A 25,471-nucleotide genomic window follows, 5' to 3' on the forward strand; every position below is an offset into this window, starting at 1 on the left:
GCAGCAGCTGTAACAATTGTGTGATTCATTTGTCTTGCTCTGCAGATGTACCAGTGTCCATATTGCAAGTACAGTAACACGGACGTGAACCGGCTGCGGGTGCACGCCATGACCCAGCACTCGGTGCAGCCCATGCTGCGCTGCCCGCTCTGCCAGGACATGCTCAACAACAAGATCCATCTGCAGCTGCACCTCACCCACCTGCACAGCGTGTCGCCCGACTGCGTCGAGAAGCTCATCATGACGGTGAGTGGCTGCGCAGAGCACGAGCGAGGGACGGGCCGAGTGGAGGGGACGGCCCGACTGCCCGGCCTGACCTCGCTGCACTGGGCAGCTCCGGCCTTGCAGGTTTTTCCCATCCCTGCATGTTTTGTCTGCAGAGACGATCTTGTCCATGCTTGAGCACTCTGGGAACTGACGGTGCTACAGTGTTGAGTAATTTCCCTGTGAAGAGGTTAGAATAAATATGATTTCCTTTAAGTCTTGAGGTCATTGCATGGCATCGCATTTTGCACAGAGCTGCTGGGAGGTGCTTTAGCTGATGTGCTGCTCCTGTTGCAGTGGGAAAGTGCTGGTGTGTTGATGAGCGCTTCCCAAGGAGGACAGCCAGGATGATTAAGGTAACATTACAGGAAATTAGATATCGGGCTTCTGCTTAAAATATGATTTTAAGAACCAATAGAGGAACTTCCCTTGGCAGTCTCATCTCCTGGAGAGGAGACAGTCTATTGTGCTGCCCGTGCTCTGCGCTTCGTTCACTTAATGAGGATAATTGTTGTGGTTGTATGAGAGAAGTTGGATCTGTTACTTCTGTGAGGAGTCACTCCAACCAAAATTACAATGCTTCTGTTGTGTAACAATTCTCTTTTTTCTAAGTAACCTGAACAAGCAATGGATGAGCTGCAGCTGGCCCAAGGGAGGTGTTACTTTATGGGACTGTTGAATACTGGAGCTAATGTTTCATGCGTTGTTTTTAAGATGGTTTGAAATTCCTGATTTTAAATTAAAATTTAAGCATAGCCAGTTAAAATTCTCTGAAGTAGGAAGTTAGCCACTGGAGTGTGGAGTGAAAGTGTGGTAGGTAAAGTCAGCTGTCTTCATGTAGAGCTCAAAACTTGTCACGACTCCGCTTCTCAAGCTGTTTGCCAAACAACATGGTGCCTGTGAATGGGCTGGGGTTGCTGTTGCAATATTCTGATGAGGAGCAGAAACTGGGGGCGGCCGATTGTAGTTTGCACTGGGCTCTTGTTCTGCCCTGCATCCTGTTTCAGCACCTGGCATGGGAATCCTCCTCCAACACCACCTCTGAGGAATCAAAATTCGTCTGACTCAAGAGCTAGTGCTTGTGAAAAGTGGTAAATTAACAGTGCGCTGTCCAGGTTCTCATGTGCAGGACCCGGGTTTGTGCTGTGCCGAGCTGCTGGCGAGGGCCTGGGTGTGTGTACAGCTGCGGGGCCTCTTCTGTAGGACCTGGACCTGCTGTCACGGCGCAAAAACGCTCCCAAATGCTCACCCCACCCTCCGGCACCCAGCACTTGCTTCAGTAAATAACATTTTGAGTCCCAGAATGTTGTTTTCATGAATTCCCTTTTCATAGGTTTCACATGAGCACGCTGTTCCATTTGCTAGTGTCAGTTTAGGATACAGGTAGAATTAATCAGACACATTTTCAAAAACCTTTCTAAATTCACAAATAGGATGTATTGTCAGATTTCTACACCGTTATTTCTTCGGTATAATCTTCAAGGCAAGGTTGTGTCTGCAGTTAAGAACTTGTTGCCAAGTATATAAGATAAATATTTTTTTTGATTCCTGACAGTTTTTTCTCCTTGTGATTTTTTTCTTGCACCCCATTTCTGCTTGTTTTCTCCCTTCTTTGCCAATTCCTGACAATGAAGGTGACTAATACCATGTTTGTCTTAATCCTCCTGTTCCGTATCAACTCGCCTCCTGTGACATTGTCTGAACAAGCACATGCAGCACTGCCCAGCTCTTCTCTCACAGTTCTCTCGTTCTTCTCTTTCTATCACCCTTCCAGTCCTCTTACGACTCCTTCTCAAATGCTTTTATGCTTTTTATCTTCCCCCTTTGCTTTACCAGCTACCTGTCCTCCCCTTTTTCTGCTCTCTCGGCGCCACCAGGCTGCGCAGAGTCCTGTGCCCCGGCCATCTGTGGAGGCTCACGGTGGCCATGGTTGGACCAGCACTCCCAACCACCCACGAGAAGCACATCTGCCCGAGTAGGTGCCGCATTGTAGAACCTGTTAAACACCCGGCCAGACTGACACCCCCAGCACCCTCTGGATAACAACACCCCGAGAGGCCGGGAGAGGCACCGCAGCGGTTCTAGCCCTGCGGAGCTGCTGCGCCGGGCTCTGCCAGGGTTTGGCTCCTGCACCTGGGGCAAGGAGCGGTCCCCTCACAAAGACCTGGGTCTCTCTGACCTGCATCTGTTTTGATTGGTGGTGCTCGAGTGTGTAAATACCTTCTGAGGACTTGAAGGAATCTTGTGAGCTTCTAACTAAATTGGTGGAAGACACTTTGACCTTACAAGAGCAGCAAGCAGGAGCTGAGCCCCTTTCTCAACGCCAGCAAGTGTAACCAATTTGCTAAGGGTGTCTGTTACGCTGGGGTGAAATGGTTCGTTCTGAGCCGGGCTGTCGGCAGAACGTGCGGTCTGGCACGTGTGTGGTTGGGCTGGTCCATGCTCTCGGCCAGAGCAGGTCCGTGTCTCCGGGACACTGGGGGACTCAGAAGCCACTCGTTCAGGAGCTCAGGACACCCTGCAGACGTGGCAGCGCTGGGGAGGACGGTCCCCATGGGTGATGGCATGTGCTGCGCTGGAGCAGGGCCACATCCCTCTGCCGGGAGAGCTGTGGAGACAGGCTGAGCCATCGAGTTCATCCTCTTGGGTGCTTCTGGTTTTTCCACCTTGCTGTTGCCCCTGGCCCTGGGCAACTCTTTCCTTTGGTCCCCAGACACATGTCCAGGGAGGAAGATTGCCTCTCCTGCCTCAAGTCGAGTAGATGTGGGTCAAGGGGATCATTCCCTTTTACATTAAATGGCAAATATTTGGAGAAATCAGTACGGCTTGTGCAGAATGTGGCAGCATCAAAGATTCCTGTCTCAGTCTGACATGTGAATCGAGGCTTGGTGCCACTGCGAGGGAATTGCAGTCCAGTAAATGGGAGCCGGGTCCCTTTCGCCACAGCATCTTTGCACTCAGCGTTCGGAGGAGGCTCCAGTTAATAATACCTTATCAGACGCCTTTCAGGAACCTGCAGTGTCTAATATGTCTGTTACCATGGTAACGGCTGCTTGCTTGTGCTCAGCATCTCGGGGCCGGCTCTCTCGTGCCCCATCCTTTCCCCGCCGCCAGCAGCCCGGCTGCCGGTCCCAGGGGACGCGCGGGTCCCCCCGCTGGCTGGGGCGCTGGGACGGGGCTGCCAGGAGAGAGGAGCTTGTGCCGTGTCCCCACACGGCGTGAGGCAGGGGCAGGGCTCCCACTGGCCCCCGTCTCCTGCGGTTCCCTTCCACGGGGCTGCTGAAGGTTCCAAGGTTCCGTGGACGCGGCTTTCCAGCCGGTCCGAGCGGATCTAATCACCATCTTTCCACCCAACAGCCTCTTTGCTAATCTGGGGCCTGTGCCGCTTCAGCAGAGACCCCCTTAATGAGGGTGAAGTGCAGTTCGCATGCACAGTCGATTGACAAGACTGATGGGCTGGAGCCGGGAGCAGGGACGGCTTCCCGAGAGCCTCCGGGAGCAGAGCTCGCCCTCCTCCCGCGGCCGCTCGGCCTTTGCACATCCCTCTCCCATCGGTCCTCTTGTCAGTTTTATCTTCCTCGGTTTAGGGTGTCTTTCCAGTGTTTCCAGCCATCTTTCCGTCTTTTTCTTTTCTCCCTTGCTCTACGAGTGATTCTTGCCCGTCCCTGCCATCCTCACCTCTCACTCTTGCTATCTCTGTGTTTTTTCCCTCTTTCCTATTGTCTTTTCTTATTGCTCTCTCCCTTCTGCTGTCATTCAATTTTTCTGTCTCCCTCCTTCTCGCCCCCTCTCGCTCCCCCCTTTCCCTCTCACTCTGTGTCTCATTCTCCATCTCGGATGAAGGTAATGAAAATAATCGGGCTTCATTAATTCTGAGCCCTGTGAGATGATAGCCATTTGGAGCCATGTTTGCCAATTAGATGGTCTAAATTAGAAGTGACCTTGGTATACTGCCATCGCTTTGCCTCTCTGAGTCTAATGAAGCTTTTCACTCCAGCACCCTCTCTCTCTCTTTGTAATGGAAATTACCTCCTTTGTCTGGTTCGGGAACCTTGCATTGCATGTGTATTTCCCCCTGGTTGCATGGACATAGGGAGAGTAATGTATCTCCTCAGACCCCGTCTAGAGATTTTATTTTCAAAGCCACACAATTTCAGCATTTTGGGGCATTTACAGAGGAACCGCAGAGACCGTCCACACCATGGGTCACTCGGGCAGAGCGGGCAGATCCAGCGCCCAAGGGCAGCTGGCTGTTCACGCTGGCCAAGATTAATTTTTTGGACGTGCCAAGAATATGCTCATGTCATGCTGCCCTGAGCCTCTGGCCTGTGATACACTTGATACGCGGCTCTGCAGTTCATCCTCTTAAGAATCTGTTGGATCGGGTGGCGGCAGGAGCCACGCTGGTCACTGCGGGGGTTGTCGGCAGTGTGGGGGGACGCGCAGGCTGTTCGGAGCGGTGCCGGGCTGGTCCGTAGGGGTCGGGCAGGCGCCGCCTGCTGAGGGTGCTGGTGGGACGGGGAGGCGGTACAGGCTGTGTGCCAGCCCTTGGGTTCTTGTTACGGTCACTCACTGGACCACAGCTCCTGTAGAAATGGCCAGTGAATTGGGGTGCCCTCACGTGTCAGTGGATCTCGCCATTGTAAAGAAATTTTACCTGCTCCAGGGGATCTCAATTCCATCCAAAAGGGAGGGTCCTTGGAAGCGGAGAGGCTTGTCCCAACACCTTTCCACCTTCCAAGGCAGATAGGGCTCCTCTGCAGCCTGCTCCGGAGGGCAGCTCTCGGCCGGCTGTGCCGTCTCCAGTGCAGGCCAAGGGGAGACGTTCCCAGGCAGGGTGCAGGGGGCTGCACAGTCCCAGGGCTGAGCTTCTCCCCCGCACTCCCTACCCAGCAAGCTGCCCACCGCACCCAGCGCGACAGGGTGCACCCCGAGCGCCTGCCCCGGCGTTAGGGCTTCTCAGACGTTCATGGTGACCCTGCGTCGGTCACTGAAGTGCCGATAAACAGAACCCGACCCACTCTTGGTGTCCGGACGCCGGCTCAGAAGGAGCGGGTAGGGGTGAGCTGCTGATCCCTCTCCGTCTCCCGACTGGTCAAGAGTGACACCGATGGAGGAACCGTTTGCCATCGTGTGATGACGTTGCTCTGCAGAGGAGCCCGGAGGAGCCGCGGGGCGCTCCCAGGCTGCAGAGGTGGCTCTGGTGTGACACGTGTCCCCCCTGGAAGGCCTCACTGGTGGCATCTGGGCCAGAGCTGGCGGCTGCGGAGGGGATACAGTTTCTTATTAGACAGAGCCAAATGAGTATGTATGGAAGAAGGAAAGGGAAAAGACAAATCACGTTTGCCAGGCTCACATCTGTAGGGTTGTTTCTTTAATAACGGTTCAGCTTGACTGACTTGTCACCACTGTGGACCAGCTGGTGCTGCGGAGACATTTAAACAGGGAGATGGAGGTGTGGAGCGGGGCTGAGGATGGTGCGGGGCTACGGGCAGGTATCGCTGGCTCAGGTGAGAGGGAGGCAAGAGCTTTTTACAGCGCAGACACAGACCGTGCTCGACATAAACACGTTTCTCTCTATCACCAGAACAGCCAGTGCCGTTTAAATATGTCTGAAGTACAAAATGCGGTGCTGCAGAGCAGCTCCCCTGGTTTATCTGTCGGGTGGCTGTGGCCTCTTAAACTGTCCTGCTCCCTTGCTGCTCCCGCTCTTTGCACATAATTTCTGCATGGACAAGGAAACGGCATGTCCTCAGGTGTACAAATAGTTAAAATGGGCAGGCTGGAATTCAGTGTAAATGCAAAAGTGTTTGAGGTCTGCAGCCTGTTGTCAGTATTTTCATCTTTTGCTGCCTCTCAGGGGACAGAGCGGTCCTGCCCTGGAAAACGGCACAGGACACGGGCAGCACTGTCAAGAGAAACCGGGACGGTGCTGGGCAGGTAGAGGACTTGAGCGGGGCCACCAGAGCGAGACCAGTGCCTTGGTGTCGGATTTTGCTTCCCCTGCGCGGCTCCTGCAGCCGCCTTGCATCTGTATCCAGAATTTCTCGTTTCCTGCGTTTTTCTCCAAGCTCTTTTCTGTTTGCTTTTTGGGATTTTGTGCCTGTAGCAATTTGATGTACCACAGCCTTTTTCTGCATGCCCCCCCACCGGCTTTTTTTTAATTGTGGTGGGAGGGGTAGAAGTAGGCTGAGAACTGTGGCTGTGGAGATGCAGGTAGATAAAGGTAATTACTTAAACACATATAGGGCAGGACTTATTGGTTTGGAGACCCAGATTAAGATGCAGAGGAGCATGTGAGGTTGATGATTATATTTCGGGGAGAGTTAATTGACGGAAGGTGAAGGCAGACAAAGAACCGCTGCTTACTGCCTTCTTGAATCCCAATCAGGAATTATGATTAAAGACGCGGCGAGACAACAGAGGCCTGATGAATTGGTGTCTTTTTTTTTTCTTTTTTGCCGTCATTCACACTTGATTGACTTCAACCTTTCAAGTGCAAAAGTCTCTCTTTTCCATTATTATTCATAGCCATCTGAGTTTTTCTAATTAAAGTGTATGAAAACAATTACTGATCCGTCGCACTGAGTGTGGTAGTGGGGATGGCTGCCTTACTGTAATGCGTATAAAAAGCCCACAGTTTTCTATAATGATGTGCAGCTGAGGTGTTAGATAATTTTATTCTTTTTCTACTCTGTTGGGGTTTTTTTAAATTTTTCATGATTTATTTTTCATAATTCCTAAAGATCCTAGGAAAGCGCTCTCCCTGCTGATAAAGCAGAGAGGGACGGCTCCTTCTTGCCTCTCCTGCTCAGCGTCCCTGCTCGTCCCCCTCCCCTGAGCTCGGCTACTGGGAATTAACCAGTGACCTTTCACGTCTCCTGACCCACCACCCACAGCCATCAGATGTTCACGCCTAGAGTAGAAGGTGGAATGAATTTGGTGTGCTCGTCTTGCCTCCAGGTGATTTATCAGTGTCAGCTGCCTTTCCTGCAGCCATCGGCAGGACCCGGCACTCACCCCCGCCACCAGTCGTCCCAGTAAAGGGAGGGAGCTCGGCATCCCTCCCGCTGCGGTTCTGCAGCCTCTCATATGCGAACACTTGTTTCTGAGGTTTTCCTGCACTGTTTTTGGTTCTGTTCACTTAGTGAAGCAAAGATGTGTTTGCTTGGATTTGACATGCGTGTAGATAGGGAAGATTCGTGTAGATAGGGAAGATTTCGTGTCATTTGCTAATATGTGGTTCAGTCAGGTCCGTGTGGTCACTGGCTGGCAGAAGGCAAGGCACACTGCATGCAGATAACAGCCACACTCTCTTCCGAAATCCGGGGCTCAAATGGTGTCCCAGTACCGGACAGAAGGGTGGAGAAACTTGTTTTGCCAGGAATCGTACCGGTCCAGGAGTGCTGATTGATGCCTCGCTCTCCTGGCACTCAGAGGGAGCAGCAGCGCCCCAGGCATCGCAAGTCAGTGTCGGTTTCTGTTCCTTCCAATACCGCGGCCCTGGTGAACAGGAGCGCTCCCTGCAGCTGCCCGGAGCTGCAGCGGTGCCTCGATGGCCGCAGACACGTCCCGGCGCTGGCCGCAGCGTTGGAGCGGCGGGGACGCTGGCGGGGACACGGTCCCTCTGTCCGGCCGCTGCTCCGGGGACAAGGGCTGCGGGGCAGCGTTCCAGGCGTGGGACACGGGCTCTGCAGGTTCAGAACGTGTTCGTTGTCCTGCATCTGGTGCCAACCACGTGCAAACTACTGGTGAGGTAGTTGGTGTGTTCTGTGTGTGACCAGACACAAAGAAACACAGTTTTCCAGACAAAGATGAGCGTATGCATGTGACTCTTTCAAGAGCGTCTCTAGTTGAAGCACACGAACTCTGTGGCTCTTTCAAATGTTGGTGTTCAAGCACCGCACTGGTTATGATGTGCAGGTTCTAGATAAACACTTGCACAGAGGCGAAGGGAACACATCGGTCAGAGCAAGGAAGGGGTTACCAAAAGCTTTTGCAGACAATTTGCTGTCTTTTTAGTATTTCCTTATTCGTCCTTTCCTTTGTCACCTCTCTCTTTATTTGTACTTTTCTTTCTCGTGCCCCTCCCTTTCCTGCATCGATACACTTTGAAATCAGTGCTGCAATGCTCCCTAGTTCAAGATTACAGTGTACTTTACGAGGTATGATTTAATTAGGGGCCTTATTATGTTTTCAGCAGCTTAAGGTGGGCCTTTCAACTTATCTACCTAATTGGTTGCACAAGAAGTTTCACAGCCCATGACAAAACACTGTCAGTGATCAAAGTCTGAATTCTACATAAAGGAAAAATATTAATAATAAGATTATTCTTCAAGTGTGCACTGCTAATTATGTCCAGAATGTAACTGTAGAAACACTTTTGACTGATGCGAGCTTTGTCTAATAAACATGAGTCTTCAGTGAGCTATGAAAAGTGACGCCTCTGACTTTACAATACTGATGTCTAATTTTGCCACTGAAGATGTTTAAAATATTTTCCTGTGTTTTTCTCCTCCCCACATCCTTCTCTCCCTGTCTCCAGGTGACAACACCTGAGGTGATGATGCCCAGCAGCATGTTCCTCCCAGCAGCCGCTCCAGAGAAGGACGGGAACTCGGCCGCGGAGGAGCTGGGGAAGCAGCCTGGTGAGTGGGGTCAGCAGGGTCCAGGGTCCCACCAGGCCCCGGCTCCCAGCCAGGGGCTGTGCCTGGGGACATCCCCGCCCAGGCGAGCCCCACGTGCCGCCCTGTCCCCCGAGGGCCGCGGTGGGACGGTGCCCAGCAGGGGCTCTGCCTCGGGCTGCCCAGCGCCGAGGAGCACAGCTCACCACCGTGGTGATTCCCCTGCAAATGCTGTTGAGTCCCTGCCAAGAGAAGAGCAGAGGTGGCCGAGGGGCCTGCTGAACGCCGAGGCTGCAGCTGCCGCCCGCAGACGGTGCCGCCAGCTCTGCTGTGCTTGCTGGGCAGTCCGGGGAGCCTGGAGCTGCTGCCGTCCGTATCCAGCCAAAATCTCATCTGCCTTGTCACTGCTGTGCCGGGTTACAAAGGCATGGCTGTGAATCAATGGCTGTTTAGTCCTGGCTTTGTAGGGTGATGTGAAAGCATCCCGAGAACATCATTCTGTGTGGGCAGAAGTGTCTGATCTCAAGCCCAGCAGGGAAGCAATGCTGTTCTTCCTTCTGTGCCCCCTCGGGAGGTGTGTGGGGTCTGGGAGCGAAGGCAGCCGTCGATCCTGCATTGCCAGGGTAGCTGATGGGGATCCATTTTTTGGCCTCTACCCATACCACGCTGTCTTCTCGGGCAGGGCTGTGCTCTTAGACCCTGGAGAAGCAGCAGTGCACTGAGCACTTGGTCCTTCTCCTGTCCCCCCTCAAACCGCACCCTTTGAGCTGCTGCCCACAGGACCTGAATTTCATCGCTGATGTTTCTGGCTTTGGTGGGACCAAGACTCAAATAATACGTTCAGTTTGATGAACCTTCTTATTGAAAAATAGGCAGAACATCAGAGAAGAACAGCACAGGCAGACAGATGGCTGAATGGCCTTCACTTAAAAGGAGGAATTAAAGGTCATAAATGCACTAAGGGAACGTGTGTCTGTGTGTGTCAATAATTTCCAGATATTCAAAGTGGGCAAGAAAGTAAATTGTGTAGGTTTGTGCAGTGGGCCATGATGAGGGTAATGGGCTGGTATTCAAATAAATGAATGAAGATAGAGGAGAAAAGTTAGAAATACCTGTGGTCTCACAGAGAAAAAAGCACAGCTGTATTAGGGACAAAAAGAGGATGTTGATTAGCCCTCATGTGCTGGTGTAATTTTCAGGTTTGCTCTGGTTGTGTTTCCACAGAGATCTCTGAGGACTCGGGAAAGAGTCTCTTGCCGTCGGACAGCGCAGAGCACAGCGGTGACCCCAAGGCCGTCCCGGCCGACGCGGGCTCTGCCAGGGAGGACGCCGGCTTCCTCTGCTGGAAGAAGGGCTGCAGCCAGGCGTTCAAGAGCTCGGCAGCCCTGCAGACGCACTTCAACGAAGTTCACGCCAAGCGGCCTCAGCTGCCGGTGTCTGATCGCCACGTCTACAAGTACCGCTGCAACCAGTGCAGCCTGGCCTTCAAAACCATCGAGAAGCTGCAGCTCCATTCCCAGTACCACGTCATCCGGGCAGCCACGATGTGCTGCCTCTGCCAGCGCAGCTTCCGAACCTTCCAGGCCCTGAAGAAGCACCTGGAAACCAGCCACCTAGAGCTGAGCGAGGCCGACATTCAGCAGCTGTACGGTGGCCTTTTGGTCAACGGGGACCTCCTCGCTATGGGCGATCCTTCACTTGCAGAAGACCACACTATCATAGTCGAGGAAGATAAGGAGGAGGAGAGTGACTTAGAAGATAAGCAGAGCCCAACAGGTAGTGACTCGGGGTCGGTGCAAGAGGACTCTGGCTCAGAACCAAAAAGGGCCTTACCCTTCAGGAAGGGCCCTAACTTCACCATGGAGAAATTCCTTGATCCATCTCGCCCTTACAAGTGCACAGTCTGCAAGGAGTCTTTCACACAAAAGAACATTCTCCTGGTCCATTACAATTCAGTTTCTCATCTGCATAAACTGAAAAGAGCCCTCCAAGAGTCTGCTACAGGGCAGCCCGAACCCACCAGCAGCCCAGACAACAAACCTTTCAAGTGTAACACCTGCAACGTGGCTTACAGCCAGAGCTCAACGCTGGAGATCCACATGAGGTCTGTCTTGCACCAGACCAAGGCTCGTGCTGCCAAGCTGGAGGCGGCGGGCGGCAGCGGCAGCAGCAACGGCGCTGGCAGCGGCAGCAGCGGGCTCGCCCTGGGTTCATCCACGCCAAGTCCAGTCAGCGTTAGCAACAGTAATACCTTCACAACCAGCAACACAACCAGTAATTCGGGCACAACCCCCATGCCCAGCCTGCTGAACCAGGTGTCCAGTGACACTGTGGGAATTCCTCCTCTAGGTAACCCCGTAAGCACTAACATCTCCTCCCCTTCGGAGCCCAAAGAGGCGAACCGCAAGAAGCTGGCAGACATGATTGCGTCCAGGCAGCAGCAGCAGCAGCAGCAGCAGCAGCAACAAGCTCAGACCTTGGCCCAGGCCCAGGCCCAAGTCCAGGCCCATCTGCAACAAGAGCTGCAGCAGCAGGCTGCTCTGCTGCAGTCCCAGCTGTTCAACCCAGCACTTCTGCCTCACTTTCCCATGACCACCGAGACCCTTCTGCAGCTGCAGCAGCAGCAGCATCTTTTGTTTCCTTTCTACATCCCTAGTGCCGAGTTCCAGCTCAACCCAGAAGTCAGTTTGCCTGTCACCAGCGGTGCGCTGACGTTGACTGGGACAGGTCCAAGTTTGCTGGAGGACCTGAAGGCTCAAGTTCAGCTCCCTCAGCAGAGCCATCCGCAGCTCTTACAGCAGCAGCAGGGTCAGCTGTCCTTGTCACAACCTCACTCTGTCCTTATACAGCAGAGCCAGCACCCTGAGAAGAAGAATAAATCCATAGTGAAGGAGAAAGAAAAAGAAACGCCACGGGAAAGGGAAGGTGCAGAGAGGGGAGAAAATAATGTAGCATCTAAGGAGTCTCTGCCTGATAACTTGAAGCCCAAAGAGAAGAAGGACTTTGTAGCAGGCAGTAGTTCGGAGCCCTCCTTACTGCCTCCGCGTATCGCCTCTGATGCGAGAGGGAATGCCACAAAAGCCTTGCTGGAAAACTTTGGCTTTGAGCTTGTCATTCAGTATAACGAGAACAAGCAGAAGGTACAGAAGAAAAATGGGAAGACAGAGCAAGGTGAGAACTTGGAAAAGCTGGAGTGTGATACATGCGGCAAGTTCTTTTCCAACATCCTCATCCTGAAGAGCCACCAAGAGCATGTTCACCAACATTACTTTCCCTTCAAGCAGTTAGAGAGATTTGCCAAACAATACAGAGAACACTATGACAAACTGTACCCTCTGCGGCCTCAGACCCCAGAGCCGCCCCCGCCGCCCCCGCCGCCCCCGCCGCCGCTGCCCCCAGCCCCCCCGCAGCCGGCCTCCACTCCCACCATCCCCGCCTCGGCGCCCCCCATCACCTCTCCCACCATCGCGCCCGCCCAGCCGTCCGTGCCACTCACCCAGCTCTCCATGCCCATGGAGCTGCCCATCTTCTCCCCACTGATGATGCAAACCATGCCCCTGCAAACGCTGCCTGCGCAGCTGCAGCCCCAGCTGGGGCCCGTAGACCCTCTGCCTGCCGACCTGGCCCAGTTGTACCAGCACCAGCTCAACCCCAGCCTTCTCCAGCAGCAGCAGAACAAGAGGCCACGGACGCGGATCACCGACGACCAGCTCAGAGTCCTTCGGCAGTATTTTGACATTAACAATTCCCCAAGTGAGGAACAGATCAAAGAGATGGCGGACAAATCCGGGTTGCCCCAGAAAGTGATCAAGCACTGGTTCAGAAACACTCTTTTCAAGGAACGCCAGCGCAACAAAGATTCCCCGTACAACTTCAGTAATCCTCCCATTACTAGCCTGGAAGAACTGAAGATCGACTCACGGCCTCCTTCTCCAGAGCCTCAAAAGCAGGAGTACTGGGGAAGCAAGCGGTCCTCCCGCACACGCTTTACCGACTACCAGCTCAGAGTCCTGCAGGACTTCTTTGATGCCAACGCTTATCCAAAGGATGACGAATTTGAGCAGCTTTCTAACCTGCTGAACCTCCCAACACGTGTTATAGTGGTGTGGTTCCAGAATGCCCGTCAAAAAGCTAGGAAAAACTATGAGAACCAGGGAGAAGGCAAAGATGGGGAACGGCGGGAGCTTACAAATGACAGATACATTAGAACAAGCAACTTGAACTACCAGTGCAAAAAATGCAGTCTAGTCTTTCAGCGCATTTTCGATCTCATTAAACACCAGAAAAAGCTTTGTTACAAAGATGAGGATGAGGATGGACAGGATGATAGCCAGAATGAAGACTCTATGGATGCAATGGAGCTCTTGACTCCAACCAGTTCCTCCTGCAGCACACCAATGCCCTCCCAAGCTTACAGCACACCTACGTCTTCAGCCAACGCAACCTCCTCAGCTTTTCTGCAGCTCACAGCAGAGGCAGATGATTCCTCCACCTATAGTTCTAAAGCAGAAGCTACAGACGAGAAACCAAAGCAGCCTGAACCTCCAAGTACACAGCAAAACCAAACTCAAGAGAAGCAAGTGCAACCAAAGCAAGAGTCTCAGCAGCAACAGGACCAAGGAGAACAAAAGACAAGTTCAGCACACCAAAAGATTTCACAGTTATCCTCCCCCTCTTCGATGCAGCAGCCGCCCCCTCCTCCCCAGCCCGCTCAGTGCTCCCTGTCGCAGTCCAGCCCAAGTCCATCTCAGCTCTCCCATCTCTCCCTCAAACCCATTCACACGTCCACCCCTCAGCAGCTGGCAAACCTACCTCCTCAGCTAATCCCCTACCAGTGTGACCAGTGTAAGCTGGCATTTCCTTCCTTCGAGCATTGGCAGGAGCATCAGCAGCTTCATTTTCTGAGCGCACAGAACCAATTTATCCACCCGCCATTCCTGGACAGAACGCTGGATATGCCGTTCATGCTTTTTGATCCCAGTAATCCACTGCTCACGAGCCAGCTGCTATCTGGAACGTTACCACAGATTCCAGCAAGCTCAGCCACTTCGCCATCAACTCCAACATCCACTATGAACACACTGAAGAGAAAGCTGGAGGAAAAGGCCAGTGCAAGCCCTGGAGAAAACGACAGTGGGACTGGAGGAGAAGAACCACAGAGGGATAAACGTCTAAGGACGACCATTACCCCAGAGCAGCTGGAAATTCTTTATCAGAAATACTTGCTTGACTCCAACCCAACACGGAAAATGCTGGATCACATTGCACATGAAGTGGGCTTGAAGAAACGTGTGGTGCAAGTCTGGTTTCAGAACACGCGTGCACGGGAAAGGAAGGGGCAGTTCAGAGCTGTGGGGCCTGCCCAAGCCCACAGACGCTGCCCCTTCTGCCGAGCTCTCTTTAAAGCAAAGACCGCTCTCGAAGCTCACATCCGATCCCGGCACTGGCACGAGGCCAAGAGAGCTGGGTACAACCTGACGTTGTCTGCTATGCTCTTGGACTGTGACGGGGGACTCCAAATGAAGGGAGACATCTTCGATGGAGCCAGCTTTTCCCACATGCCACCAACTAGCAGTGATGGACAGAGTGTTCCTCTGTCCCCTGTGAACAAGAGCATGGAGCTGTCACCTCGAACTCTGCTGAGTCCCTCCTCCATTAAGGTGGAAGGGATAGAGGACTTTGAGAGTCCCTCCATGTCCTCGGTCAATCTGAGCTTTGACCAAACGAAGCTGGACAACGACGACTGCTCTTCTGTCAACACTGCAATCACAGACACTACAACAGGAGATGAAGGGAACGCAGACAACGATAGTGCAACAGGGATTGCAACTGAAACCAAATCCGCATCGGGACCCAGCGAAGGTCTGACAAAAGCTGCCATGATAGCGATGTCTGAATATGAAGATCGGCTGTCTTCTGGCCTGGTCAGCCCAGCTCCCAGTTTTTACAGCAAAGAGTACGATAATGAAGGTACTGTGGACTATAGTGAAACATCCAGCCTCGCAGACCCCTGCTCACCCAGCCCTGGCGCAAGCGGTTCAGCCAGCAAGTCTGGAGAGAGCGGGGATCGGCCCGGACAGAAACGCTTTCGCACTCAGATGACTAATCTCCAGCTAAAAGTTCTTAAGTCATGCTTTAATGACTACAGGACACCTACCATGCTGGAGTGTGAGGTCCTGGGCAATGACATTGGACTGCCAAAGAGAGTTGTTCAGGTCTGGTTCCAGAATGCTAGGGCAAAGGAGAAGAAGTCCAAACTCAGCATGGCCAAGCATTTTGGTATAAACCAAACAAGTTACGAGGGACCCAAAACAGAGTGCACTTTGTGTGGCATCAAGTACAGCGCTCGACTGTCTGTACGTGACCATATCTTCTCTCAACAGCATATCTCCAAAGTTAAAGAAACCATTGGAAGCCAGTTGGATAAGGAAAAGGAGTATTTTGACCCAGCTACTGTACGTCAGTTGATGGCTCAGCAGGAGCTGGACCGGATCAAAAAAGCCAACGAGGTTCTTGGTCTGGCAGCTCAACAGCAGGGCATGTTTGATAACGCCCCTCTGCAAGCTCTTAACCTTCCTGCTGCGTACCCAGCACTACAGGGCATCCCTCCAGTCTTGCTCCCCGGCCTCAACAGCCCGTCCTTACCAGGCTTCACTCCATCCAACACAGGTGGGTACGGGTGTCATCACACTGCTCAGAGACGCAGCTTAACTTGACACATCATTAGCACAAGAGGATGTTCCCTTGAGAATGACTGAAAATAGGATACCTGGCCCTTTAGTCGAGCATGTTTACTTGGCAGCGAATAAGCAATAGGTATTTTATCTTTAATTCCTGAACTCAGGTTTTCTAGCTAAGTCTTTTCTAGCCAAGTCAGAAATAGAGCAAGATCTAGACGCTGCGTGTATCTGTTTCATTAGCACAGACTGAAAATCGTGAAGCACCTTCAAGGAAATGGGAAATAGAGGATCTATCAAACAGAACACGAAAAGGACATCAGTCCTGAATGCGTTGTTCATTATACCTTTCCTTTTGTTATGTTTATGTAATGCCATCCCAAGTTTTTAATAATTCTGAACTGGTGACAGAAACCTGGAGCGTCTTTATGTAATGTCCTTATAGTGACCTCCAGGACAAATCCCGATGCAGCCGTGGGTTTTGAGCAGTGGCTGGGCACAACCTGAAAGTGCTGTCTCAACAAACAACCACATAGTCATGGGACAGATCTACTTTGTATTTTAATAAGATTTTCCTTAACAATACTATATAAAAATGAAATTGGGCATACTCCTTTGTGTGACCTAATCCTAGACACTGAACTTTGGTTTCGAGGATCCTCCTTTCCTTTGTACCTGATGGACTAGTGGAAAGTGTGATTTGTGCAGCAAACACTGGCAGTGGAAGATACTGCTCAGTAGATTAGCTAGAAAACCTAGAAAACTTGATCCAAGGGCCTCATTTCACCCCGGTACAGCCGTGGTGTCCCAGAGCTGTGCCCGTGTCTGCACTGCCGCTCACGACAGGGTAACCGGTGTTCTCTGGGAGACTCGCATTCTCTCGGCCAACAGCTCTGTGTGCTCGGGTGTTCCCTGTTCCAGTTGATGTTCCCCGGGGCTGCTCTCCGTGTACAGAGATATCCCAAGACTTGATTCCAGTGTCTAGTCTCGGCAACAGGCTGAGCGTGTCTCAGGCTGGAACGCCAGTGACACCGTAACGCCCGGTGTGGTTACACCATGTGCCACTGCGCACCTTCGCTTTCTGCACCGCAGCTAGACAGGTCTCCTGCTGTGAGTGTCCAGAAACAATAACTTTCTCTTATTGTACTGAACTAATTGGGTAATGATGAGTTATAATCCATGGTGTGGAGCCTAAATAGGATCTGAACATCTTCCTGGCTTCTTAATCAGAAACCAGAGTGCTGTCAGTCTCCATAAAGACTTTCTGATGCTTCCGGTCAGCGGGTGGGCTCTGAGGGTCCTTTCTCAACAGACTGAAAAACTCAGTGCAGATGCTGCCAGGTAACGTGGTTGTGTCATGTTAACCAAATTGCTGTCTTTAGTTGTCATCTGGGAAGTAAATCTTTGGATAAGCAAATCAAAGCCTTAGACAAAAGGGAAGTAGCTGGTGCGAGCAGCTCTGTGGAGCTCGAGGAGCTCGTCTGGCGCTGGCGGGCACCGGCGGCAGAGCCGCTCGCGGGGACTCACGGCAGGCGTCTGTCCCTCCCCTTGGAACTGGCTGTGTTCACCTTTTACTCCATTACTGCTCGTCTCTGAAACATCTTCTGTTGAGAGATGAAAGAGTTAAATCTCACTGTGTTTGTTGGGTTCTGGCCTTTGCAAAGATGATCCACTCTCATGGAGTCAAGATCCTTTTCTCCACAAGAGCAGCAGAGGGGATTACCTTGTAGCTGCTGATGTCCGTGTCGGAAGGTCCTATCAGAGAGCAAAAAAGACCAGAGTAAGTTTTTCTGGAATCTGGAAAACCTTTCTGCTGGGAGTTAGAGTCTCTGCAAGTCTCTTTTGTGTATTTACAGAACTGTTCCCACAAACCCCAAAGCAAAAGAAAAATCATTCTTGACTGTAGCTATAGGATCGGTCATTGTAATTAAACCATTTTTAAAACAGTTGCTGTTAGCGATTCTTCTGTCCAGGGCTGCTGCCCATTCCTGCTCCCTGACTCTAGACCCAGCGATGTGCCCAAAGGGCGTCTTTCCGTGCCAGGGCTTTCTCATGTGATACTTCTGTTCTTGCGGAAGATCTGGTCTCAGAGGCCAGAACTAGGCCAAGGGGATCTCTTTGGCAAATTATATTGCCAGCCTATCACAGATAGCTCTGTGGTGTTTACTTCCTGCCCTAAATTTATAACGAGATCTAAAATTACTTTTTTGCACTTCAATCTATCTTGTTGTCTTTATTTTTCTCCAAAGAACAGTGTGTGTCCTGGGGAGATGGTGCGACGTCCTGTGAATGTTAAAAGCGATCAGTGACTGCCTAGACAGGGCTAAGCTATTTAGAAAGTCAAACAGAGTATTTGTGGCCTTTAGATAAAGCTCCAAAGGTCAGGCCACCTCAGCTCCAAGCCTGTCGAAGCAGATAAGGCTGCGCATCCGGGAACGTTATGAATTAGCCACTGCTCCTGTGCGTGAACCTCTCAGGGGCTGTTCACCCAGGGAGCAGCGGTTTTATGGCATCTATCTGGAAGACGCTCTTATCTGTGATCTGTAGGGCTGCTGCGTGGAGCCTCACTCCACACACTTCATACCTTCACAGATGGCTGTTGTCTCCATTCGGCATGGGGCGCAGAGGCAGGTTTCAGAAGGGCTTTTCCGCAGGCTGTGAGTCCCTTCCCAAGGCAGAGGAGCGCGGTGCAGCTGCAGGTCCTGCCCGTGCACCGCGCCGGCCCTGCTGGATGCTTCCCCGCGGAGAAGGCCGTGAGCTGCCACCCTGCCCCAGATCATCCCCAAAAGGGGCAGTTTCTCCTTTCCCACTGGGTGTATCTAGAAGAGGTACAACCTAAAATAAAAGTTGCTGTGCCTCTGTGGCTGTTCCCTAGTTCTGTGCCTGTTCATACTCAGGCTGCCTTGGCACGGTTCCTGTCGCAGCTGCAGGGACTCAGGTTTGCTAGTGGATGGTTAGATGTTGAGCAGTTTTGTGGCAGGAGCGGATCCAGCAGCCAGTTCCTGGCTCCAGAGCCACAGAACATACGAGGCTGCGCCTGCAGAACGTTAGAGCTTTGCTTCATTTTTTTTTCCCCCAAATGGCACTGACTTCCCAAGCAAAGCGTTCCTTTTTAGGAGCACGTTCGCCAAGTGCAGTGGATGTGACTAATGGATGTGACTCGGGGAGCCACGCTCCTCTTGCCCCCCAACTCTCACCAGCTGTGAGAGTAGAAATTGGTACTGGGGAGTATGTTGTTACTGGCTATTCCTGCTGTTGGGACGACGGGCAGACTTCACATTCCACCATTAATCCATCTCCTTTGTGAGGAAGCATCACCACGCTTTTAATTTACCCAAAACATGATGTTTGTGCCTGGAGGAATGTCTGAATACTGCCTACACTCTGAAATCACTCGGAAGCTGTGCACCCAAAGCCCCCGACATCGCAAGGAGGGAGTTGCATCAGAGGTCTGTGGATCAGGCTAATAAGGGCAAAGTAACTTAGATTCAGCCCGTTCAGTCCTCTTCAGTTGCCATGAACAGGGCTTTCTAATCTGTGGAGATTTTAATGAGATGGCAGTATCTAGCGTTGCAGCAATTTGATGCAGCCCTTCCCTGCTGCTGGAGTCCTTCGGCCAAAGGACCAGTTTGTGCCTGTCCCTGACATCAGCTGTTCGCCATTTGGGCATTTCAGAGGGGTCAGTGGAACCAGTGGTGCTGAGCATTGCGGGCGGCCGGGACCGCGTTGGGTGCTGCCGGGCAGCGCGGCCGAGCCAGCTGTGGGTGACGGGGCCGGTGAGGCGCGTCCCTGGGGCACGGGGCTGCGGGGAGCGGAGCGGTCACCCCCAGACACGGCCGTGGGGAGCGGAGCGGTCACCCCCAGACACGGCCGTGGGGAGCACAGCGGTCACCCCCAGACACGGCCGTGGGGAGCACAGCGGTCACCCCCAGACGAGGGGGCAGCACGTGGCTCCTGCCCCGGGCTGCTGCACTGTGAGCACGGGCCGGTCGCTGCCTCGTGCCGGGGCAGTTGTGGGGGCACCGGCGTCACCCCGCCTGGGGCTTTCTGCCTCCCCAACACCGAGTGACTCCTCACCTCTCTTTCCTCCCTCTTGCAGCTTTAACTTCTCCCAAACCCAACCTGATGGGCCTGCCCAGCACAAGCGTCCCTTCACCCGGCCTCCCCACCTCTGGATTACCAAATAAGCAGCCCCCGGCCGCGCTGAGCTCGCCCACCCCGGCACAAGCCACAGCGGCCGTGGCCCCGCAGCAGCCGCCTGCAACCACCCCGCAGCCACAGCAGCCGCCCCCGCCACCGCGCAAGGAAAAGGAGAGCGAGAAGGCAAAAGAGAAGGAGAAGGCACCCAAGGGGAAGGGGGACCCCCTGCCAGGGCCCAAGAAGGAGAAGGGGGAGGCGCCGGCGGGCGCCCTCTCAGCCCCACTGCCCGCCATGGAGTACGCGGTGGAGCCGGCCCAGCTCCAGGCGCTGCAGGCCGCCCTCAGTTCGGACCCCGCCACCCTGTTGACGAGCCAATTCCTCCCCTACTTCGTCCCCGGCTTTTCCCCCTACTACGCCCCGCAGATCCCCGGCGCCCTGCAGAGCGGGTACCTGCAGCCCATGTACGGGATGGAGGGGCTCTTCCCCTACAGCCCTGCGCTGTCGCAGGCGCTGCTGGGGCTGTCCCCCGGCTCCCTGCTGCAGCAGTACCAGCAATACCAGCAGAGTCTGCAGGAGGCATTGCAGCAGCAGCAGCGGCAGGCGCAGCAGCAGCAGCAGCAGCAGCAGAAAGCGCAGCAGCCCAAAGGAAGCCAAACCCCCGTCCCTGCGGGGGCTGCCACCCCGGACAAAGACCCTGCCAAAGAACCCCCCAAGCAAGAAGAGCAGAAGAATGCACCCCGCGAGGTGTCCCCCCTCCTGCCCAAACCCCAAGAAGAGCCCGAAGCGGAAGGCAAGGGCGCGGAATCCCTCTGCGACCCCTTCATCGTCCCCAAGGTGCAGTACAAGCTGGTCTGCCGCAAGTGCCAGGCGGGCTTCGGCGACCAGGAGGCGGCCAGCGACCACCTGAAGTCCCTCTGCTTCTTCGGCCAGTCCGTGGCGAACCTGCAAGAGATGGTGCTTCACGTGCCCACCGGCAGCGGCCAGGGCAGCGGCTCGTACCAGTGCGTGGCGTGCGAGAGCACGGTGTGTGGGGACGAAGCCCTCAGTCAGCATCTCGAGTCAGCCCCGCACAAACACCGAACAATCACAAGAGCAGCAAGAAACGCCAAAGAGCACCCCAGTCTATTACCTCACTCTGCCTGCCCCCCCGACCCCAGCACCGCATCTACCTCGCAGTCGGCCGCTCACTCAAACGACAGCCCCCCGCCCCCCCGGCCCCCCCCGGCTTCCCCCCACGCCGCCAGAAAGCCCTGGCCCCCGGCAGCCCCCCGCGCCCCGCCGGGGAAGCCGCCGCCGCCGCCTTTCCCTCCTCTCTCCTCATCTTCAACGGTTACCTCAAGTTCATGCAGCACCTCAGGGGTTCAGCCCTCGATGCCAACAGACGACTATTCGGAGGAGTCTGACACGGATCTTAGCCAAAAGTCAGATGGACCGGCGAGCCCGGCGGAGGGGCCCCGGGACCCCGGCTGCCCTAAGGACAGTGGTCTAGCTAGTGTAGGAATGGACACCTTCAGATTGTAAGCTTTGAAGATGAACAATGAAAATGAATTTAAATAAAAAGTTAATAACAAACCAATTTCAAAAATAGACTAACTGCAATTCCAAAGCTTCTAACCAAAAAAAGAAAAAAGAAAAAAAGAAAAAGCGTGGGTTGTTTTCCCATATAACGTTGCCGGTGGGTTTTACATTTCTTTTTTCCTTTCCTTTTAATAAAATAAAACGTAAAAAAGAAAAAAAAAAAAATCTGTTACATTTGTCCTTTCGAAGGTACTGTTGGTCTGGGAGACGAAAGCCCCGTGCTGCCTCCTCACTGTCTTCGGAGCTCGAGCCCCTTGTACATCGCCCGTCTCAATCCCGCCACGTCGATAGCACAGCAGAGCCCGGCACGCACTGTATGGGAAAGCAGCCCACCTTGTTACAGTTTTAAATTTCTTGCTATCTTAGCATTCAGATACCAATGGCTTGCTAAAAGAAAAAGAAATGTAATGTCTTTTTATTCTCAGGTCAATCGCTCACACTTTGTTCTGTTTTCAGAATCATTGTTTTATATATATATATATATATATATAATTTCTTTCATTTGTTTTGGGGTTTTTGTTTTGTTTCATTTTCGTTCCAGAAAAGGATTTTTTTCTTTTTTTTTCCTCTTTTTTTAATTTAAAATGGGCAGAAAGTATTCAAGAGAAAAACAATGTGAACTGCTTTAGCTTTTCGGGGATTTTAAGGGTAGCTTTTCTGCTGAAGCCAATTTCAAGGGGAAAAGTTAAGCACTCCCACTTTTCAGAAAAAAAAAACCACACAAAGAGTGTTGAGGACTCGGAGCTTAAAAAATAAGTTTTAAAACAACTGACTTTCTGTATTTATGATAGATATGACCATTTTTGGTGTTGAGTAGATTGTTGCATTGGAAATGAACTGAAGCAGTATGGTAGATTTAAAAGAAAAAACCCTTTTGTGTACATTTAGCTTTTGTATGGTCCAGCTGACGGCTTCTCATTTGATGTTGTCTTGTTCATTCCTAGCCAGATAGATTGCAATCCATTGACTCGCCTGAGCTTTTCTCCCCTTTGTACCTTTACTCCCCATTCCCCCGTCCTGTAATCTTCCACTTATGGTCGCTACCTTCATTTCTTAGAGGGTGGTTGCATAATTATTTTATAAAAACTAAAGAAAGAAGTTCAAAGGGTTTTGGGGGGTCAGTAGGATCCCTTGCAGAATATTTTTTGTTGGGGGTTTGAAACTTTTTAAGGCGTATACATACGATTTACCTATGTCTGTTACCCTTGTGCACTTATCTCTTTCTTATTTTCCTTTTTTCCTCTTTTTTTTTTTTTCTCCCTGCTCTCTTCTTTTCCTCATTTTGTAAATGCTTCAAAGACTCTGTTCCTGAACTATAAGCGTTTGTTTCTGTTTGTGTAATTAGGCTGCACTCTGTTCCTTCTTTTAAAAAAAAGGTTTTGTTACATTTTTTTTCTCTAAAGAAAATTCATGCTTTAAATAAAATCCAAAGACATACCCTTTCACCACTGGTGCAGAATGAGCAAAAAGGATTCTTTTTACTTGAGAATTTGTTTCTGATTTAAACAAACAAGTCTAAGTTTAAATAAAGAATAAAAAAAAGTACCCAGGTTGTTATCTGTGCTTCTTGTGCAAGCAGAGAGACAACTGTGAGCGGAACCAGCGCGGGCAGGCGGGTCCCGGCCCCGGCAGCGGCTCCGGCAGCGGCTCCGGCAGCGCGGGCGGCGCGAGCACCTGCGGCCTCCCTGCGTTCCCAGGCACACAGAGGCTGTTCCACGTCCGTAGCCAAATGCCAACAGAAACAACCTCCTTCCCCGGTTCCTCTGCCCGCCAGCGCCTTCTCCCAGCGTCCTCGTCCTCTGCCCCGGAGCTTGGGGAGCGCGGCCCCCCGGCGCCACCGCCGCGCCGGAGCGCTGGGGGCGAGCGCGGGTCGTGTCCGGCGGGACGCTGTTAGTTCGGTGGATTTTTGGTTTTAGTTCGCTGAAAGACTAGATCCTGAACTGTTGTACATATTTCTAACTAGGCTAATGCACAGTGCAAATTCCTTTTTTAATTGTTTTTTAAGTAGACGAAACTAAAGAGAGCACCATCTAATATTCCTACCAGTACCCGTCGTAGCATAAGGTGTTAAAAACAGAAACAAATACACAAAAAGCATTTGCTGTTTTAACAAACTGCTTTCTTTTAACAAAAGTTCTTGTATTTCTCCCCGTGTTTGAGATGAACATTTTTTAAATTCTAAAGTTGTACAGGTTTTGTTTTCCATTATTTTATCTTGTTTGTAATTCTATGAAATATATATATATATATTTTTTGCCATTTAACTGTTGTATGTTACTCTGTCTGTATCATATAGAAATGTTTTTGTTTGTTTTGGTTTTGATTCTCTGCGTGATACCAGTTAACAATTTAACACTAGCTTTATCTGTCGAATTCCACAAGGTCTCTTCTGGAAATCCTTTTGGTTTGTCTTGTTTTGTTTCAGTTTTTTAATTATATTGCTTGGTCATAGTGCAATTTCTCTCTCCTTCTTCCCCCTCCTCCTTCCCACCCACTAAAAGGTTTTATAAATTCATTTCCTTGTATTTTTTCTAAATGTTTCTAGAGACTTCCAGTGCAAGGTTGCTTCCTCCTCTTGCAGCCCGGCTGCCCCAGGGCTGGTGCTGGGACCCGGGACCCCGTCCCCGTGGGACCCCCGTCCCCCCGGGGCCCCCGGAGCCGCCGCGGCCCCCGCGCCCGCCCGCGGCCTTGGGGACGAGTGGGAGCGGGGCCGGGCGGGCACGAGGAAAAGATTTTAAACTTGGCATTGAGCGGGTTTCTGTTTTATTTTTAATAAAAAGCTTTTTTTAAGTGGTGAAGATGGCCAAAGTTTCATACAATTGAGAATAAAGAGAGGCGTGAGGTGAGTGCAGGGCCCCCGCGCCGGGGCAGGTGCCGGCACCAGCCGGCACACTCGCCGTTCATGGAAATATATTTTGCTTTAAAATAAAAAATTAAACTTTTAAATAGAAGCAGAAATTGGGTTGGTTGGTTGGTTGGTTGGTTTGTCGGCGCCGAGATACTGCCCACTGTGAAACACAAAGCTTTGACTATTTTTTTCGGTTTTATTTTGGGGGGTGAGTTTGGGTAGAACAGAAAGCATAAATGAGGTGAAGAGGGTTATGAACAGCCTTTGCAATGTACAAAAAATAGAGCAAGTGAAACCAAAAATGATGTTCTTGGTGTTTTTCTATAATGTAGTCTTGTTAGCTTTTTTTTTGTTACTGTAACAATGCTGATCTCGAACTGTACCAAAATACATGGAGACTAACAGAAACAGAAACCACATGGAACTTTCAAAACTTTAAAAAATTTGTCACAAAAGACTTTGTTGTCATAGTTGAGTTGACTGTAGATGGTAATTGAATATACTCCTTTGGAAATATTTCATCACGTATGTTTCCTGCTCATTGTGATACATTAAAAAAAAAATGAGCAAAAGCTCTCGTCTCCGCTGTCCCGCGCGGGGCCGGGTCGGTGGGGGGTGCGCGGGGCCGCCCGGCTCCTGCTCCGCACGCGGCGCCGGCAGGGCCGTGTCGCCGCGCCGCCGCGCCGCCGCGCCGTGGGCACCGCGCCGCCGCGCCGTGGGCACCGCTGCCGCGCACGCGCGTCCCGTCCGCCGCGCACGGTGTGCCCGCGCGCCGGGGCTGACGCTGTCAATTAACGGTAAAGTGGAAGTAATGAGCCAAATAGTACATTGTATTATGGCTTCGGGATGCGTTGTGTATGAAAAAGACATTATAAGTACATTTAATTTTACTAAACGATTGTGTGAGAATTCTGGGCACACCGCTGTAATTAATGGTTAAAGGGAAAGCACGATGCCTTGATGGGTTGAGGTCATCTTTAAATCTGTAAACTAGAAGTGAACTGAAATCACGATCTGTTTTCTACTGATCAAACCAAAAGGAGACGAAGGTAAGAAAGGTAAGTGGCTGACTCACTGCTCCTTCCCTGGGCTTTCAGGGAGGGAAACCTGATGAACTCCTGAGTGTTAAATACACAATGCTCTTACCAAAAATTCCCCCTTGCAGCAGAAAACGCTTGAAATTCATTAATAAGGACCAGCTCCAAAAGAGAGTCCCAGGGGCCACTGTTCATCTCTAATTTATAACTGCAGCAATAAATAATTAAAAAAAAAAAAAAAAAAGAAAAACCAACCCCACGTTGCAGGCGGGCCGAGCAGCCGTGTCCAGGGTGGGCGTCCTC

At 51.9% G+C, this 25,471-nt stretch overlaps 1 protein-coding gene across 7 annotated transcripts in view; it reads left to right on the top strand.

Moving 5' to 3' along the window:
- Window positions 1-24,646, top strand: part of ZFHX3 (zinc finger homeobox 3) — a 166,891-nt gene extending 142,245 nt beyond the window's left edge. For all 7 annotated transcript variants that reach the window (XM_065641240.1, XM_065641243.1, XM_065641241.1 and 4 more), the window contains 4 exons: window positions 46-246; window positions 8,810-8,912; window positions 10,113-15,557; window positions 19,665-24,646. In XM_065641240.1, coding sequence (XP_065497312.1) covers window positions 46-246; window positions 8,810-8,912; window positions 10,113-15,557; window positions 19,665-21,226 — 7,311 coding nt within the window. In that variant the 3' untranslated portion in view covers window positions 21,227-24,646. The remainder of the gene's footprint in view (window positions 1-45; window positions 247-8,809; window positions 8,913-10,112; window positions 15,558-19,664) is intronic.
- Window positions 24,647-25,471: the final 825 nt, after the last annotated feature.

This window comes from Caloenas nicobarica, chromosome 9 (genome assembly GCF_036013445.1).
Source record: "Caloenas nicobarica isolate bCalNic1 chromosome 9, bCalNic1.hap1, whole genome shotgun sequence".
Lineage (NCBI taxonomy): Eukaryota > Metazoa > Chordata > Aves > Columbiformes > Columbidae > Caloenas > Caloenas nicobarica.